The 18,953-nt window shown below is 54.5% G+C and overlaps 2 protein-coding genes across 3 annotated transcripts in view; both read left to right on the forward strand.

Annotated features, from left to right (window-relative positions):
• Positions 1-3,272, forward strand: part of LRP5 (LDL receptor related protein 5) — a 102,690-nt gene extending 99,418 nt beyond the window's left edge. Inside the window, 2 exon segments of the mRNA XM_042904775.1 lie at positions 769-866; positions 2,797-3,272. Of these exon segments, the coding sequence (XP_042760709.1) occupies positions 769-866; positions 2,797-3,058 (360 nt within the window). The 3' untranslated portion in view covers positions 3,059-3,272.
• Positions 3,273-9,862: 6,590 nt separating this feature from the next.
• PPP6R3 (protein phosphatase 6 regulatory subunit 3) overlaps positions 9,863-18,953 on the forward strand; it is a 137,009-nt gene continuing 127,918 nt past the window's right edge. For both annotated transcript variants that reach the window (XM_042904777.1, XM_042904776.1), the window contains exon 1: positions 9,863-9,928. The gene's annotated coding sequence lies outside the window, so the exon portion shown is untranslated. The remainder of the gene's footprint in view (positions 9,929-18,953) is intronic.

Consider the following 18,953-nt stretch of genomic DNA (forward strand, 5'->3'; position numbering starts at 1 on the left):
TCGCTGAGGGGCTGCGTCCGTGGAACGTGGGAAGACCAGCCCGTCCGCAGTGCGCCGGGGGGAACCAGCTCTAGTCCGATACGTGGGCAGAAGAGGAAACGGGCCCCCAAGAGCTGGGGTGTGGGGGCACCTCTGGGAGGCCCTCTCCGCTAGGTTTCCCTGCCTGGTCTCTGCTCCCCCCTCTGAATGACACCCTCCTCAGTATCGTGCCCTCCCAACTTTGGGGTCAGATCCTGAAGGCTCCCCAAGGCCGGCTATTTGGGCTGAAGAGGACCCTCCGCAGAATAGGGAGCGTAGGTTACTCACCACGTGTCACCAAGGGGCCCACTTTAGAGATGGGGAAGTGGAGGCCCAGAGAGCTGAAGTCCCTCACCGGTGGGGGGCGGGGGCACGCTGCAGCCGGGGGGTGATGGAACAGGACCCGCACACATCTGCCTGGCCACAAAGGCCCTGTCTGCTGCCTTCAGGGACCTGGCGGACTCCAGCCCTTCAGGTGTGGGCCTGGGGTCACGGCTGGTCTGCGGGGTGGTATTTGGGCCACAGGCAGGGTTGCCTCTCACCGTGACAACCTTCAGGGGGGACAGCTGTGGCTTCCTGTCCACTCCCTAAGTCTCACGAACGCCGACTCGGAACCGTACAGACCGTGAGGGGCCCGCGGAGCCAAGCGGGCCCCTCCCAGCCCTGCCCGCCTGCTCGGGCCGGGGTGGGCACACCGTAGGGAGCACCTGCTTCCGTCAGGCGGGCGTAACCTTCGCTTGCTTTCCTCAGATCCTGAACCCGCCGCCGTCCCCCGCCACGGACCCCTCCTTGTACAACGTGGACATGTTCTACTCTTCCAACATTCCCACCACTGCGAGACCCTACAGGTACGAAGTTCCTGCCACCACCCTCCATACCCGTGGCCGTCTGGGCCTCCAGACAAGCCTGTGATAGAGCAGGACCCCCGGTCCCCGTTTCCCGGGTCAGGAAACCTGGGAAGAGAGGTTTGGGGTGCTGGTGGGCTCTCCCAGCCGCTCAGACCATACCTGGCTTGCCTCCCCGTGGGGCAAACCGGGCCTACCTGCTGAGTCCAGGAACCAAACCCCATGTTCTGAGCAGGCTCTAGAAGGTAGATGTTGCTCTGGGTTGTTTTTTTTTTTTAAGTCGGGACGTGCCCGGGCAGGCGTGGCCTTGAATGGCGCCACCAGGGGATTCCCACTGTGGCATGGCCAGGTTCCACTGCCTAGGGAGGCCCGTGCACAGGGGCCAAGGTTTGACTGTGTTTGAATCCAGCTGCGGGACTCTGGCAGTGATGCCCACCTCTGCCGCCTCCGTCCCGTGAGGGCCCCAAGTCTCATGAGTGCAGGGGTGGCACCTGCCGCGGAGGGCCCTTCATTGGGATGATCCTCTCAGCCCCCCGGGGGGGCCGTGTTGGGGTGGCACACCCCACCCCCCTGGGTTGGGAGGGGGCCCTTGAGGGTGCTGAGAAGAGGCATCTGGATGTGCTGGCCTGTGTCCAGGGGCCAGGTCCGAGCCTGGGGTGACCTCCAACCCGGTGGCCTTAGCCCACAGGCCTACCACACAGGTGCATGGGGCCGCTCGCCCCAAGGGGGAGGCAGAAGCTGGAGAGTGGCCCGCACCTCCCTGCTCCCTAGAGCTGCCTGGAGCGGGGAAGCCTCAGAGCGCGTCGCGCCTGCCCTCTGGTGGCCACTTCAGGGACTCCGGGCCCAAAGAAGAGCGAGCCACTGCCCTAGTCAAGGGCCTGCAGTGCTCCCCCCGCCCCCAGTGCCTCAGCGTCCCAGTGTGTCCCCAGCAGCCTTGTGGGTGGCTGTCCCCAGCCTGTCACATCCACGCTGGCCAGGCCCCTCAGTCTCTGCTCCACGTCCTGCCTTTCTCATTATGTCCTATTTTTATGGCACCTCTTCCTTCCCCCTGTCTCGGGGTCCCTTTCTGCCCCTGGGGTCCTATGAGGCCTGTCCACCTGCTCTATGTTCTCGGCACCCACTGTCCCTCCCTGGCCCCAGGGTGCTGGCTCCACCTTCTTGCCCTCCATGAGCCCTCTGGGGCCCTCAAACACACCACGATCCCTACCCCCAGCTCAGGCCGTGCCGTGGCCCTGACAGAACCTTCCGGCGCAGGAGACGTCTGGGAGGCGTCGTCATGGGGAGCTTGGAGGCACCGCCTGGGTCAGATGGCTTTAGACTTCCAGGGTCACTGGTCCCCGGCACTTACAGTAATAATGATAAAATGGGGAACGGTCTTCCAGTGCTTTCTGGTGTCAGGCACTGTTTCTGGCACTTTCCACGAAGAATCTCATTTAATCCTCACCAGCCTCTTTGGAACTGGGTACTGTCTTAGCCTCCCCGTTTTCCCAATGAGACACTGAAGCCCAGAGAAGTTAAGTAAGCTGCCCAAGGCCCCCAGGCCAGCTAGGCTCTGCAAGCCTTGTTCTCCATAAAGGCAAGCAAAGGGCGCCCGGGGGGCTCAGTCGGTTAAGCGTCCGACTTCGGCTCAGGTCATGATCTCGCGGTCCGTGGGTTCGAGTCCCCACTTCGAGCCCTGGGCTGACAGCTCGGAGCCCGGAGCTGGCTTCGGATTCTGTGCCTCCCTCTCTCTCTGTCCCTGCCCGGCTTATGCTCTGTCTCTGTCTCTCAAGATTACACGTTAAAAAAAAAAAAAGGCAAGTGTGGCTCCCAGGTGTGTCGGTGCAGACACGCCCACTTTGGACGTGGGGAGTGTGGCTCAGAGGGAGCACACAGCTGAGGGGCCCCGGGGGTCTCCCCGAGACGAGGTGCCACTCCCCTCTGTCCCCTTCAGGCCCTACATCATCCGCGGCATGGCGCCCCCGACGACGCCCTGCAGCACGGACGTGTGTGACAGCGACTACAGCGCCAACCGCTGGAAGGCCAGCAAGTACTACCTGGATTTGAACTCGGACTCAGACCCCTACCCGCCGCCGCCCACGCCCCACAGCCAGTACCTGTCGGCGGAGGACAGCTGCCCGCCTTCGCCCGCCACCGAGAGGAGCTACTTCCACCTCTTCCCTCCCCCTCCGTCCCCCTGCACGGACTCGTCCTGACCCCCGCCGGGCCACCCTGGCCTCTCTCGGCGCCCTTGTAAATAGTTTTAAATATGAACAAAGAAAAAAATATATTTTATGATTTAAAAAAAATAAATATAGTTGGGATTTAAAAAAACAACAACACGAGAAATGTGAACAGTGATGGGGTGGGCCGGGCCGGGGAAGACTTTGTACAGTGGAGAAAATATTTATAAACTTAATTTTTTTTAAACGTCACTGCCATTCTTTTGTGCCATGTGTGCTTTTGAGCTGAGCGTCCCCACCCCACGGGGCGAATCCCACCCTCCGTCCTCCCTGGGACAGCTGTCAGAGTTGTGCACTGATCCTCCTGAGCACCGCAGGTCCCCGTCAGGCCCCCACGGGGCGGGCTGAGCCTCTGGGCAGAGGCGGGCAGGCAGGATGCCTGACTTGTGCCCTCGTGAAGGGCCCCGGCTCCACTGTTACCATCCTGAAATTCTAAATGGGTTTTAAGAAAGAGACCCTTCGTTTCGTTTTGCCCTGGGCTCCACAGATTACGTACCTGTGCCTCGGGCTATTCCTCGGCCTGTCTGACCTCTGTGCGTGCTGGCCCCAGTTACCGCCTGCCGTCCACGGAGATGGTGCAGGGACAGAGGGGGGTCCCTCCTGGCTGTGTATTCCGTGTGGACCCCCAGTGGATGGGGCTGCCACGGTCGGGTGGGAACCTCCCAGCTCCTGTGCCCTCCCCCGTTTCCATCTTGTCCTTTCCAGCACACAGGCCCCCAGGCCCTGGGGACCTGCCCCAGCCTGGTCCCCGCAAGGGCAGTCAGTCAACACTGCCCCCAGGCCCGCCGTGTACCCACCGGGTAGGTACAGGAGGTGTCGGAGAGATAAGGCCTGCTCCCCGCCCCCGGGGGTGGGGTGGTCCCCAGCCTGCTGAAGGAGACTGACCAGTCGGCAAGTCATGAGGAAGTTAGGCTGTTCCCCAGGTGCCAGGCAGGAAGGGACTAACCTCACTTGGAATGTCACAGGGAGGTCAGAGGAGAACTACCATTTTTAGTCCCGGGGACACACTCAGAAGAATCGATGCACAGCAATCTGGAAGAAGGGCCTCCCTTTGGGACTGGAGATCGAACCCTTGGCCAGCCCCCGGGGCCTGGAATGCGGAGGTGACAGTCTCCAAGATGAGGAAACCCTAGAACACTCAGACCCTGGGGCCCCAGTGCTGGGGAGGCGGAATGGGAAAGGTGGTGGCCCTCAGGGCTCCCCAGACTGCCTGACCAGGGGACATAGCTGGGGTGTCAGGCATATGAGTCTGCCAGGCTGGTTTCCTGAGACTTTCGGGGAACTGTCTCCCCTGCTCCCTGATTGTCCAGGAGTTCCTGGAGGTCACGGTCAGCACTGGCGGTGACGGGGACTGGCTGGCGGACTTGTTGGTTCTTGCTGCCCCTGGGCCCAAGAGGGCTGCCACCAGGGGGTGGGGGGTGGGGGGACCTGTGCTCAAGGCCCCTTTGCAGAAGGAGGGACTGGATCTTCCTGGGAAGGCCAGCTTCACTTACTTCACCCAGCTGGCCCCATCTGGTAAGGAAGGGTGCTGTCACCCGCCCCTGAGGAGTGTCATTTAAGACATCCCGCTCCAATGGGATCATGCCTGTTGAGAAGCCTTGCCCAGTGAGCGCCTGGCAAGGAGCAGCTCCTTGGTAAATGGAAGCTGTGACCTATTAGAGCCCAGAGACATGACGTGCTTGCCCAAGGTCACACCGCTAAGGACCAGCCCTAGAGGGTGCACCCAGAGCTCTCAGGCCCAGGGTGGGGTCCCCAGCCCCAGAGAGCTTCTTGCGGGGGCGGGGGGGTTGGGGCCTCCCGAGCACTCAGGATCCCCGTTCTTCCAGCCTGGGCCACAAGCCCTGCGATGCCAATGAAAGCCCTAATCTCAACGTGGGCAGAGGGGGTGGGGGGTGGAGGGACTTTGCCGACTCAGAAGCAGGAGCTGCATCACGGGGGGCTACCGGGACCCCCTCCACTGTCCTGCCCTTCCGTTCAGTCGTGCATTGTGAGGGTCCCCTCCGTTCTCCTAGGGCCAGCCAGGGTCAGGCAAGAAGAGAAGCGGCCTGTGCCGCTGACCGCTGGTGACAGCCTGCATGGGCTGAGGGGAGGGTTGAGACACCCCCTGGCATCCCAGGCCTGTCTCCAAAGGCCACTCTGCTGGACCCTCTGCTGCCATGAGGTCAGCTAGGAGGAAGGGGGGCCAACCTGCTGGCTTGTCGAAGGCGCCGCCGACAGTTTCCAAAGCTGAGGGGGAGACAGCATTGTGTTGAGATATCCTGGGGCCCAGAGAGAACATCCTATGTAGATGGGAGGGCAGGGAGGGCTTCCTGGAAGAGGTGCTATCTAAGCTGTGTCTTAAATGAAGTTAACCTGGCTTATTTCATTTAAACCTCACAACGGTCCCGCTAGGTAGATGGTGTCCCCAATTCGCAGTTGAGGAAACCAAGGCTTGGGAGAAAATAGATCTTTTTTTTTTTTTTTTTTTTACTAATTTGTTCAATCGTTTCTTTACACAACAAGCAATACTGACAACCAGACACTGCTCAATGTGCCCAAGCCTTCCAAACCATCTCACCTCTGCAGTGACACCCACTACTCCCCAAGTCTCTGTCGCCCACCCCCGAGTCCTGCGGGGTCTCACTCCTTACTGGTCCGATCATTTGCTCTGCTCAGCCCTCCCTCGCCTCATCCAGAATGGGTGAGGGGCTCCTCCTTGCCCCGGGTCCAGCAGCCCCCGTGGGTCTACAGCTGCCCTGGACACTTGAACAAAATCCAGGTGGCCAGATCTTGGCCATGTCCGCCGCCAGGCAGGACGCTAGGGAACCGGGATTTGGCAGGTGTGGAAGTTTCTGTCCCCAAGAAACCTGAGTGCTTTGGGGAGCTGGGTGAGACTCGGCTCTTGCTGGCTTGTCCCCTTGGGGGCTTCTCCCAGACTCCCATACCTACCCCCCCCCCCACTCCGCCTCCCCAAATGCCCTCTCTTCTTTTCTTCCCTGCTGGATTGGACAGGTTGATCATTAGCAACGCTAGTGGCCGCCCTTTCTACCAACCCTGGGGCCACGAACAGTCCTTGGTAGGAAGTACAACACTCCCCTCCTTGGCAACCCAGACTGAATCTTAACGCACTGAAAAAAAGGAGGAGAAGCAGAAGAACTTAATTTCCATGTTAAAACGGATTGACCTTTCCTACCTCCTAGAGCTCCCTATCTGGCCCCACAGTCCTCCAGCCTCAACACATGACCTGGCCAGTCACCAGCCTGGCCTTCGAGGCATTGTCTTCTGCCAGGGTGGCCTCACTCCAGCCCTTAGACCAGGTCTGAGCCCTGGTGACATGACATTAGGAAGGACCATGGGGGAGGGGGCGTTTCCCCCAAGTTGAGCTTATTCAATTTAAAGCCTTTTTCTGAGTGTACGTATGGGTTAAAATGTCTTTTCTTTCATGAAATCATGGTAATAGCATAAGGTATGGTTTTTTTAAATCACTACCTAACGATTTTTTATTTAAAAATCATTACTTGATAGAATTGAAATTTGGCAGCTCTGTGTCTGTTCCCATAAGCTAAGGGGGTGATAGCTGGGTATGTGGGCATTCATTACACTTTTAAATTTAGATGGATTGAAAATTTAAACGGTGAAAATGAAACCATAAAAGGATTAGGGGGAAAAGGGGAAGGTGGTGATCCATGAACTCTGGAAGTTTTAGGATACTGAGGCCAATGCAAAGGTTCAAAATCACTCTCCTGCTTAAAGCCTGTCAATGGCTCCCTAGGGCTCTCAGGAGATAGGCTGAGCTCAGATGCCTCCGGGAAGTCCTCCCTGACTTCAACCCTTCCAGTTAGGTTAGCTCATCATAATTGGAGACTTTTGGGGCCCACTTATGTTGGGGGAGGTACTGCATCATTCACTTAATTATAGTGCAAATGTCCCTGTGACCCTCCTCAGGGTCTGGGGTGAAAGAGCCTGAAGCGTGTACAGGCAAGTCCTCTGATGATGAGTGAGTAAAGGGATCTCTGTGTGGGGCTGGGCTCTCCCCAGGCTCCCAACCCTGGCCCAGCCCTTCATCTCAGGCGCCGCCCCCCTGTCCAGGGGTTCCCTGCGGCCTCTTCCCGGGCTGCTGGGTCTAGCGGCTGGGGCCTGGCCCTTTGGCCCGGTGCGACTTCTGTAGCAGAGATTTGCTGCCCTTGCTCTGTCCGTCCTTTGCAAGGTGGGGCCAGCCCTGAACACGCCCCTTCTAACTCAGAAGCTCTTCCCGGCCCTCAGTCTCCCAGCAGAAACCGTAAGTTCCAATGCCTCCCGGAGTCCCTCTCAGTCTCTTCGCCCAGACCTCAGTCATCCCTACCGGATCCTCTGCACCGTCCTTCTGCAGTTTTCTCAGCCAGGCCGGCCTGCTCCGGCCCCACCCCAGGTTATCTGCATATGTCTCCTCCCCCTACCCTTCCGCACCAGCACACCTGAATCGGTTTCAACCTCGACCGCGTCGACTGCGTTCCTCACTGGCCGTGTGGCCTTTGGCCAGGCCCAAGGCCGCTCTGAGCAGCAGGATCAATGGTGAATAGTATCTGCCCTTGGCTGCTACCTCCCTAGACGTCCAGCACCCTTCAGGGCACGGACACAGGTTAGTAGGTATTATCAGTACTGTACTTTACAGATGAGAACTGGAGGGTCAGGGAGGTGAGAGCATCCAGCCGAGCTCACTCAGCCAACACGGCCCACACCTGGTGCCTGAATGCTTCCTGGGCTTCTGTTCACCAATCTATAAAATGGGGACAATAATACCGTACCGTAATAGAGCCACCCGCCGCAAGGTCTTTCGAGAATCAGCGTCAGGCTCTGCTGAAGCGGTGGGCTGGGGGAGGGGCATGTTTGCACCAGAGGCCCAGCTTCCAGGCACTGGGGTTGACCCAGCTCCGCTGGTTTTCATTCTCCCTGTGTGGCATGGGGGCTCAGAGGGCGCCTGAGTCCCTGAGACGGAGGGAGCTGGGGGCCGGCTGAGGTGGGTGCCAAGGGTGGGGGTATGGGCACAGAAAGATCCTGAGCATCTATCTGCAAGGCAACCTGGCAGCCGCTCTCCTGGGCCTGCCCTCCCTACCCGCAGTGGCCAGATTATGTCACTTTTCTCAGGAGGCTTGGGGAAGGTCACAGAAACCAGCCTCCCGTGAGCTGGAGTGGCCATCCCGGACCAAGCTGGCACCACTGGAGTGAGCTAGCTGCCCTAAAGACTCCAACCTTCCTGCATGGAGCCCCCATTATGACGCCCGGCCTGGTGCCCAGCCCAAGTCTGGGCATTAGGGATTCTTGTTTTTTCCTGGGCACGGTGGCACTGTCCGCAGGGCCCTGCATCGTGCAGCCACCTCGGCCACCTCCTCTCTGGGCCACGTTCCTCTCCCACCACAACCGAATCGTGCCTGCCTCCCCAGCGCTCCAAAGCTCCGCCCTGGGGTCTCTGGTCTCTCTCCCCGCCACCCGGACCCAGGAACCCACGGTTCTGTCCTCCCTGTTCGGGGGCTGAAATGCCACCTGCTCCCGAGGGGCCCCCGCCACTCTGCGGCCTGTGTTACAAGGGGTGTCTGACCGTCCCCCACAGACCGCCAGAGCCAGGACCCTCTGTGCCCACGCACCCGTGCAGGCTGGGCACAGAACAGTGCTCACCGGAGAGCGGCCCACGAGAGGCCAGCACTCCCCCCGGGGCAGCCTCGCGAACGCGCGCGCTCGCGTTCTGCCGACTTCGGGCTGCGTTCCACGCCACCCTCACCTCGCCTGCGCTGCTCAGCCCTGCCGCCAACTTCCGCCCTCCTGTCGATTTACTCGTGACTCTAGACGGAGCTCCGCACCTACTGAGAAGCCAGACCGGTTATTAGAAGGTGTCTAAGATGGGCCAAGGTGGGCTACTCTAATGTGTCCCGGCCCCTCCCTGCCGGGGAGGCCGAGCAGTGGATGGGGGGGCCTGGGCGAGCATTTTGGAAGAGGCTCCGGTGTAAATCCTTCTGCAAGACAAAAGGGACGCCCCCCCCGCCGCGCACTTGTGGACGCACAGCTAGGGTCACAGACCCCTGGGACGCCGGGGGTGGAAGCAGCCATCCCCCCACCTTGACCCCAACTCCCGGCGCGGCCACCACTTGAGCGAGGCAGGGGCTGAGAACGGACGACCCCACCCCACCTCCCTATAAAATGCAGCTGTGGAGAATGCGGGCATCGATCCCGCTACCTCTCACATGCTAAGCGAGCGCTCTACCATTTGAGCTAATTCCCCAGCTCGGGGCGCCCTCCACTGCGGGGACGTATTGTGGCTCACGTCATCACGGTCGGCTCCTGACCCTCCAGCCCGCCTGCCCCGCGGCTCTCGCTACCTCATTGGTTCCCTTACTGCTCCCAACTCCATGGCCAGGATTGGTTTGGCTCAGTTTAGTTTTAAAAAGCATTGGCCATCGGATTGGTGGTCCGCAGCGCCCGTCAAGCGGAGGCCCTGCTGTTGCTACGGCGTAGGGGGACCCGGCCAGGTTTCTCCCGGTTTCTGATTTGTTTCTCCAGACTCCGGGGTCCTAGAGGTTCCGGATCCGTCAAGTCCATGGGAAAAGAATGCTCCCCTCGCGCTTGACTGACGGGGCCCGTGAGCCAATCGGCGTAGGCGCAACCGGGCCGCCGGGCGATCCAATAGGCTGTAGGGGGCGGGAGAGGAAGGCCAATGAGCGCGGACCTGGGGGCGGAGATAGGGCCGCGATTGGCTGCGAGGCGGCCGGAGGGAGGGCGGGGGGAGCTCAAGGCCTGCTTGATACGTCCGCCATTTTGGGCGCTTCGCTGATGGTGTCGGTGAGCGCGTTTCCCGCCTGAGCGCGACTAGCGGCGGGTCGCGGGCACCTCCAGGTAATGGGGGTGGGGGTGGGGGCGGCGGAGCGGGCCGCGGCGCGGGGGGCGCGGGGGGCGCGCGGCGCGCGGGCGGCGACGGCGAGGCCCCCTCCGCCCGGCCTCGGCGGCGCGGGGAGGGAGCGTCCCGGCCCCCTCCCCTCCCCTCCCCCCCGGAATTCGCCGCTCGGCGGCCGGGGAGGCGCGGCGCCCGGGCTCCGCGGCCCGTCCCCGCCCGCGCCTGTCAGCCGCCTGCTCGCCCGCCGCGGCCCGGCGGCGCCGGGCGCCGGGGCGGGCCGCGGGCCGGCGGCGAACTTTGCGCTCGGGTTGGCGTCCGCGGCCTTGCGCGGCGGCGGCGGCGGCGGCGGCGGGCGGGGCGCGCCCCTAACCCGGCCGGGCCCCGCTCGGCTCCGGCCCGCCCCGGATAACTTCTCTGGGCGCGGGCCCGCGAGCGTGTCAAGTTGAGGCGGCAGCTCGCCGCAGACTCTCGAAGGCCATTGTTGGGCTCCGTTCTGCGGGAAACAAGTTCTGTGCGTTTGTGCTCGTTGGCCGCAGAGTCATCGGGACACGCAGAACCCGGCTCGGAGTATGTAAATAGCCTTCCGAGCGGCTTTTTAACTCCGGTGTTGTGACTCGAAGGTGGACCCGGTCACGAAAGCCTCCCCGGCGAATATGAGCGAGGGGGGTGGTCCTTCGTGTGGCTGGAAGTACCTCCCTCTTAAAGCAGCCCATCCGCTGCGGACTTGCAGGGCTTTCCTCCCGGGTGCCGCTCGCTCCCATCTCAACTTGGACTTTTCGGTTGTAAGGGCGCGGAAGGAGCCCTTGCGAGCATCCCTGCGCCCCGACGCTTCAGCCTCCGAGCTTCCCGCGGCGTTCCCGGTCCTTCTTAACGTTTCCTAGCGGGTCGGCTAGAGCTTTGTTTATGTTTTGCTTTTTACGTGGTGGTTTCCTCTCGTCCCCACAGCACCCGTCGGCGTGGATGTCGTCCCACTCTGCTAATGGGAAGTTTACTTTGGTTTTTGTCCTCAAGGTCACGTTGCAGGGAGGCGGCGAGTGGGAGAGGGGCTCCAGATGTCCAGCCACTCGAGTGAAGGTCTCCTAAGCGGTGGCGGGATCTCAGCTTTTCTCTACTGCGAAGCTAGAGTGCCTGGCTTGAGGTCTTGGCTTCACCACTTGCCGGCTCTGCGACCTTGGACAAGTTACCCCGCTTGTCTGCTTTCCCTGTAACACGGCAATAATAATAGTCCATCTCCCGCGTTTGTGGGGAGGGAACGAGTTAGCAACGGTGCCTGGCGCGCAGAATCAGCTTGGTGCGATTAGTGGCTATTGGTGCCAATTTAAATTTGATTTTTTAGGAAGTCAAATGAGCGTGTAAGCCCTGGCCCTCGGTGACGGTCTCCAGAAAGCCCTGTGTGTTTCACCGTCAGCTTTGCGGAGAAAACAGGCTGGAAGTTATTTTAAGTTTTCCAGGAGAGGGGTGGCTGAAGATTCGCTAAATCACCAGTGTTTCCTGAAGTGATAAGCTCATGCTGGTGCTTCGGAGTGTTTTGTCTGAGAGGTGGGTAATTGAGGAAAAGCCCGTCGGGAGCTCGGTCCGATTCTCTTCCTGTCTGCGTGGGGATACGAGGCCCTCGGTGCGATTGGTCCCCGTGTCTGTCAACTCCAGTTTTATGGTCCCGGTATCTGTTCGTCCGGGTTCTCTGGGTTATCGAGGTTTGCAAGGGTGCTGCGTGTTGAGATGTACTTCAAGCCTCATTTGGGAAGTCACCGTTCTCCCACGGACGCTTCGGAAGTGTTTTGCCTTCGGTGTGTCTGATTAGGGAGTCTGGAGCCTCTAATAACAGAATGCCATCCGCTCGGTCACACACTTACTCACAGTCTCTTAATGCCTGGTACTCGGAACCGTGGTGCCCTTCCCTCGGTGTCACTTGCTTGGGACCTGGCTTGCTTCGCTTGCACTGGGGCAGTGTTTCTGTGCACTTTTTTTTTTTTTAATTTATTTATTTTTGAGACAGAGAGAGACAGAGCATGAATGGGGGAGGGTCAGAGAGAAGGAGACACAGAATCGGAAGCAGGCTCCGGGCTCCGAGCTGTCAGCACAGAGCCTGACGCGGGGCTCGAACTCATGGACCGCGAGAACATGACCTGAGCCGAAGTCGGCCGCTTAACCGACTGAGCCACCCGGGTGCCCCTGTGCACTTTTTTTATTTTTTAATTTTTTTTTTTAAGTTTATTTATTTTTGACAGAGACAGAGAGTGAGCATGAGCTCGGGAGGTGCAGAGAGAGAGAGAGAGAGGGAGACACAGACTCCGAAGCAGGCTCCAGGCTCCAAGCTGTCAGCACAGAGCCTGATGCGGGGCTCGAACTCACAAACCGTGAGATCATGACCTGGGCCGAAGTCGGATGCTTAACCGACTGAGCCACCCAGGCGCCCCTCCCCTGTGCACTTTTAAGTAGAGGTGGGCATCTCACCTGGGGTAACTTAAGAACAGGGTTTTGGATTAGAAAACTTTAGCTTTTGTGTGAAGTATGCAAAACAAAACAAAAACTTGCTGGTTTGAATTAACTACTTGAGAATTTGAGAATCAGACCACAGCTGGACAGAAAATGAATGGTGGTAAGATTTGACAGAGTGACGTTCGCTCCTTTAAGGTAACTTTTGCATTGCTTTGGTGCAAAGGCATTGTGCTTATCACAGGCAAAATCTCTCTCTCTCTTTTTTTTTCTTTCAAGTTTTAAATTCCAGTTAGTATACAAAAACCTCTTTCTTAAAACAGTATTTGTCACTGGGGCGCCTGCGTGGCTCAGTCGGATGAGTGTCCGACTTCAGCTTGGGTCATGATCTTGTGGTTCATGGGTTTGAGCCCCGCATCAGGCTCTGGGCCGACAGCTCAGAGCCTGGAGCCTGCTTCGGATTCTGTGTCTCCCCCTCTCTTTGCCCCTCCCCCACTTATGCTCTGTCTCTGTCTGTCTCTCAAAAGTAAGTAAATGTTACCAAAAAAAATTTAAGAAAAAACAACAGTATTTGTCAGGATCGGTATTTAGTTTGTTGCCGTTGTGAACTTCTTTCTTGAAATGTCATATTTTGGGCAGTTGAGAGGCAGCTTCAGTATATGTTGGTCCAAATTTTATAATGTTTTATTACCCCTAAGAAGAATACATGGTAGTGACAATGCAGTTCTTCTAATTATCTACTTACCTGAAACTCAGCCTTGAGTTTATTTCATGAAAAGCAGCAGAAGCTGTGGTTTGGTCCTCATGAGTCAAGAGCTGAGTCCTTGTGTGGGCCGAGTAGTGTGTTAGCTACTCTTCTTAGGTGAGATGGACTGAAAAAAATAAACCTGGACTCTTGGCTTTAAGCATCTGTCTTATTTCTTCTTTTTCCTTAAGAGAATCTCAAGTAACTGGTTTTTGATTTGCTCTAGGTATGTGTTTCATGGTTGGGAGGCAGTTTTGCCCCTAAAGAAACATCTGGCAATGTCTGGAGACATTTTTGCACGTCCTGCCTGTGGGAGTGGGCAATGTGCAATTTGGCTTCTAGAAGATAAGAGGCCGGGGATGCTGCTAAACAGTCTGTAATGCACAAGATAGCACCCTAAAATTACCCAGCCCCCAAAATTAATAGTGTAGAAGTTGAGAAACTCTGTTGTAGATAGATGCTAGACTGGCACACATTAGAATCACTTAGGACTTTTTGTTGTTGTTGTTTTTTAATGTTTCTTTATTTTGAGAGAGAGAGAGAGACTGTGTGTATGTGAGCAGGGAAGGGGGGGCAGGAGAGAGGGAGGGAGAATCCCACAAACCACAAGATCATGACCTGAGCTGAAATCAAGAGTTGATCACCTAACCAACTGAGCCACCCAGGTGCCCCTGGGACATTTTTAAGACCAAGGATGATGGACCCCACCTCTGGAAATTTGTGGTGGTATTGAGAATGTATTTTTTAAAGTTTTATTTATTTATTTTGAGAGAGAGAATGAGAATGAGCCAGGAGGGGCCAGAGAAGCAGCGGGAGGAAGAGAATCCCAAGCAGGCTCCTTGCTGTTAGCGTGGATCCCGACTCACGGCTTGATCCTATGAACCATGAGATCGTGACCTGAGCCGAAATCAAGAGTCAGATGCTCAACTGACTGAGCCACCCAGGGGCCCCAAGAATATATTTTTAGAATGCTCCCCAGGTAGTAATGAAGTGTAGCTAGGTTTTGGAACGACTGCTCAAGACCACAGACAGTAATGACCACTTGTTGGCCAAGGAATCCTTCAGGTGACCTGTGAGCTCTGTCTTTGTGGCACCTAGATCCTACCTAGGAGATCACTTAGTAGTGGGGATACTTGGTGTACACACATTAGTTTCAGGTGCCTCAAGACTGGACTTTAATATTTACTTATTTTTTTAAGAGAGAGAGGGAGCGAGCATGCGAGCAGGGGAGGGGCAGAGAGAGAGGGAGACCCAGAATCGGAAGCAGCTCCAGGCTCTGAGCTGTCAGCACAGAGCCCGACGTGGGGATCAAACTCACGAACCGCGAGATCATGACCTGAGCTGAAGTCGGACACTTAATCGACTGAGCCACCCGGGCATCCCTGAAGACTGAACTTTAAAAGAAATTTTAAGTGAATAGATTTTATAATATAATTTAGAAACTTTTCCTTTACCTCGTGAGAATACATCACTGTGTTGTGCAGCTCTCAGGTGTTTAGGGCTGTTTGCTCCTACTCCTAGAACGTGATTTTTGAGTTTTATATCCTTTGCTCCCATCCTGTCAGTCAGTTGTCAGTTCTGTTTTTAGATGCAAGCTTCATCATTATCTTTTTGTTGTTGTTTGTTTTCCTTTTGTAATGAAGGCCTATTTGCAGAGAGTTAGCCCTGGATCTCTTTGCCAGTTCTGCCTTTTTAGGGCAAGAGAGAGGCATACTCCATGCGTAACATTTTAACACAGAGACCCTTGCCTGCTAGGAAAGGAGGCTCCTCTGTGCTCTGGACTCTGACCCAGGTGGGGGAGTGTTTCTCTTCCTGGCGGGGTGGGTGGTGGAGTTGGGGAGCGGGAAGAGGTGCGTTAGCAGAAGGGCAGGGATCCTTTTCTTACACATACTTACAATTTGGATTGTCTTGTTTGTTGAATGGAAGAACACTGGTTTAAAAACTACAGATTTCCAGCAATCGAATGTTAGTATCTGGGCATCTAAAAGGGAGAAAGAAGATCATGGTGGCACCTTCTAATCTTTCATCCTGAAATCAGCTTATGGCTGTTGTTGAGAAGGACGAACGACCCCTCCCCCATCAACTTCTTCTAATCTTCATTTATTTGATCAGCAAATAGAGTAATTGAATCCTTACTCTGCCAGGAGCCGTATTAGGGACTCACTCACGAACAGGCACTTAAGGACTTGCACTCTGGAGGGAGAGGTAGCAATTATAAAAGGGATGCAGTTTTGGCTGGGAGGCCAGGTAACAAAGCTTGTTAGAATTGTCCACGGAGTAGGTAAGTAGGCTCCTCAGGGAGGCCCTACAAGCCTGGGCAGAAAGAGCTTAGGTTTTGCTCCTTGGGGGTTGAATTTGCCAGAAGTCTCTTGCCACTTAAGAAACTAGTTACACCTTTGTTTTTTAAGTGTATTAAGTGGTTACTTTGCCTTGCTTCTTTGGTTGGTGTGTCTTAGAAAGCAGTGCCGTTTCTGTGCTGGCGAAGCTGTTTTGTAATGGCGAATAGGATCGGTCTGTATTGGGTTTTGCTCCATAGATGATGGTTGTTGGTCAAACCGGAAACACAGACTGCTCCTGTACCGATCAGAGGCTCTGTGTAGGTTCTCACTGAATGAACATCTTGAGCATCCTTGGAATTGATTGTGTCTCTAATGGGAGTGTTTTTTGTTTTTCCTGCTGCAGTTGGGTCTAGGCTGACTAGAGGTTTGTTTCTGTGGCCTTTTGACTTTGGCTTAGATTTAGTTGCCACGGAAAACCCCTTTCTTCCTCTCTCCCTCCCCATTTATTTTTCTTTACTTGGAGAGGGTTGATAGTTACTAGTCGGATCAATACCCAGTTTATTTCAGGGCTTAAATGATTGTGGACTGACCTCTGGATACCAGGAAGATCAGCTCGTGAAGAAGCAAGTAGGAGGAACCTTGGTAGTAGTTGAAAGACTTCTCACCTTAATGGAGACAATTTCATGTCCTGGACTTAGCAGTCTGGGCTTAGCTCTGAGCAGAAGTGTTTTACTACTCGTCACTCACAGCTGGCTAGTGTTGACCTGCTTTGTAATAAGTATTAGTGAAGACGACACAGTCATCTGTGAATTTATACAGATGAAGTTTGATTGGTTCTGAACATCTTTTTACTAATATAAAGAAGCTCTGATTGGTTTTGTACTTCTTGGTGACTTTGGAGAAGACTAGGGTGGTATTTCTTTCAGTGGGAATATATATTGACTTGAATGGCTTGTGTGCCCCAGAGGTTGACTGCCATGAAATCTGGTAACCCAAAGGAAAGATGAATTACAGATTCTTATTTTGGAGTTAGTAGAACACAAAGTCTGCAGAAGTAAGAGTGTGACTGAATGTCGAGTCAGATTTGGAGAAAGCTCTTCAGATTGCTGGTTGGAGCCTTGAGTTCCCCGTACCTGGATACAAATATGAACAGCTGTGCTGGCACCAGAGATGTACTTTGGCAGGAAGAGAAAGGAAAGCTTGGGTGAGCATGCGAGGCACCCCGAGACCCTGATCGGGGCAAGTAAGGCGGGCGTGCTACACTCCCCGCTAAGTCACGCTCCATGGTGGCCTGGTGGTTCATATGCATTGGCTGGGCCTTGGTGAGATTTGGGCTTTCTGTCTCTAGATGGGGGCAGTGGCAGGAGGAACATTGAAAAGACTGACTTGATTGGCTCTTTGGGGTTTCCTTTCTTGAAAGTCATGGTTTTGGAGCTGGAACAAAACTTCGAGGTCATTGATTCCTAGAGAAGAGTGTAGGCCATGCTGGAGAATGGAGCCATAGGCAGCAGATAGATCTCTCTGTTCCTGGGTGATGCCTTCCGGTTTTGGTGGCCCCACTAGACCACAGTTTCTAGTGTCATTTGTTTCAAGAGTGACATCACAACTGGATCTCACTGAGAATTAAGAATAAATGCTTAATTTCTGAATTGTTTCCTTTTGGTGGTAGTACTTGTCAGTTTTCTGTCATTGTCGTAGACGAGGGGACAGTGTCTCCCTGGAGGTACAAAGGTTTTCTGTTGCCTCTGGACAGCGGGCATGGGGCATGTCTCGTCTGCCTCTGGTGCCTGCTTGCCAAGACCCTGTCCCTTCTGGTCAAAACATGCCCTTCCCATGGTAGACCTCTCGTCCTCAATTTATTACACCCTTACATGAATTCAACAGCTATGCTTTTGGCGCCTGTCATGGCATAGTATCTTAAACTAGGGGGTTTCACAGATTAATACTGTTCTCTTTCCCCGATTCAGAGTATGTCGTGGAGGTCAAGAGTATGCGAGGACCTAAAATAGCTGCTTTGAGTCCTGGCTCCCAAAGTCTTCCCAGCTGTGTAACCCTAATATCCGACGACATCTTTGTTCCTTGGTTTCCTTATCTGTGACATGAATATTAAATATAAACTCATTTGCACAATGGTTGGAACAGAGTAGTATTTTTATTGGTATTACTGTTCTCAGTCTTCTTCATAATAACAATAGAAGTAAGTACAGAAATGTCTCTAATATAAGGTGTAGTGAATGCTCTAAAGAGGTAAAATGCAATTTTAAGGGATCTTACAGGACTTTGAGGTCCGACGAACTGCTCTGGGGTGGTCCTGGGTGATAGTGATACGGATGAGGGGGGCTTATGGCGTTAGTGTTGATATGCATGTTTTTTTTCAAATCTGGATTATATTATATATGCTTAGGTAAATGTGATCATATTTCTTTGATGGGAGTAGAGATCATATATTTGAGGTTTTGCACTTTGCTCTCTAAAACGGTCTTTAAAATCCCTCTGGCACTTGCGACATTGTAAAGGTAACTCCGTTTGCTTTAGAGTGTCCTCTGTTTCGTAGAACTGTATTTTTCGGCTTACTGTTTTCTTGAAGAAAATCACACAGGCCTTGAGGGATCGATGTGTTTTAACATATGATTGGATCTTTCTTTATTTTGCACTTAATTTCTTTACAAATTCCGCATTACAACCAGACACCTCTTCTCTGTAGAGGACCAGTTAGTAAATATGTTAGGCTTTGCGGGGTGTAGAATCTCTAACGACTCAGCTCTGCCGTTGTGGCATGAAAGCAGCCATAGACAACATGTAAACAAATGAGGCTGGCTGTCTTCCAGTGAAACATTATTTACAAAAACAGTGTGGAGTGTATAAACACCAAATCACTATGTTGTACGTTTCAAACTAGGATAATATTGTTTGTCAGTTACATGCTAGTGAAAAAATAATAAAACTATTCCAAAAGCTAAAACCTCACAAGAGGCAGGTGGTGGGGCTGTCCTGCTCTAACCTGCTTTTGTATTTTAATTTTTTATGAGATCATCAATTCAGAGAGAGTGGAGCGGTGTGTGTCCACGGTAAATGTTAAAACCAGCAACTGTGTAGCCAGTAACCAGCTTAAGGAATAGAATGTTGCCAGTACCTGTGGCTCTCGCTAGGTCTTTCTCTGACCGCCTTTTCTTCCGACTTCAGGAGGGCAAGCACTACCCTACCTGTCTCATTTTCTTTGTGGTGTTGCCATATGTGAATGTATCCTTATATAATGTAACTTAATTTTTTGCAATCTTTAAAGTATACGAATTGAATCATTTTGTTCTGTGACTTCCCCCTTCCCCCACAATGTGTTTTGAGATTCCTTCATTCAAATGTTTGAGTACTTACTATGTCTTAGGCGCTAAGACCTATGTTCTGATGCTGGGTGCGCTGGCATGAGTAAAGCGGACAAAAGTCTCTGTCCTCATGGAGCTTACAATTCATTGGGCAAAGATAGTTAATAGGTAGGTCAAAGCTGCGGCAGTGATATGGTGAGTGATATCGTAGGGAGGAAAGCAAAGCGGGGAGGTGGGATGGTGGGGG

Source organism: Panthera leo, chromosome D1 (genome assembly GCF_018350215.1).
Source record: "Panthera leo isolate Ple1 chromosome D1, P.leo_Ple1_pat1.1, whole genome shotgun sequence".
In the NCBI taxonomy this organism is placed as follows: Eukaryota; Metazoa; Chordata; class Mammalia; order Carnivora; family Felidae; genus Panthera; species Panthera leo.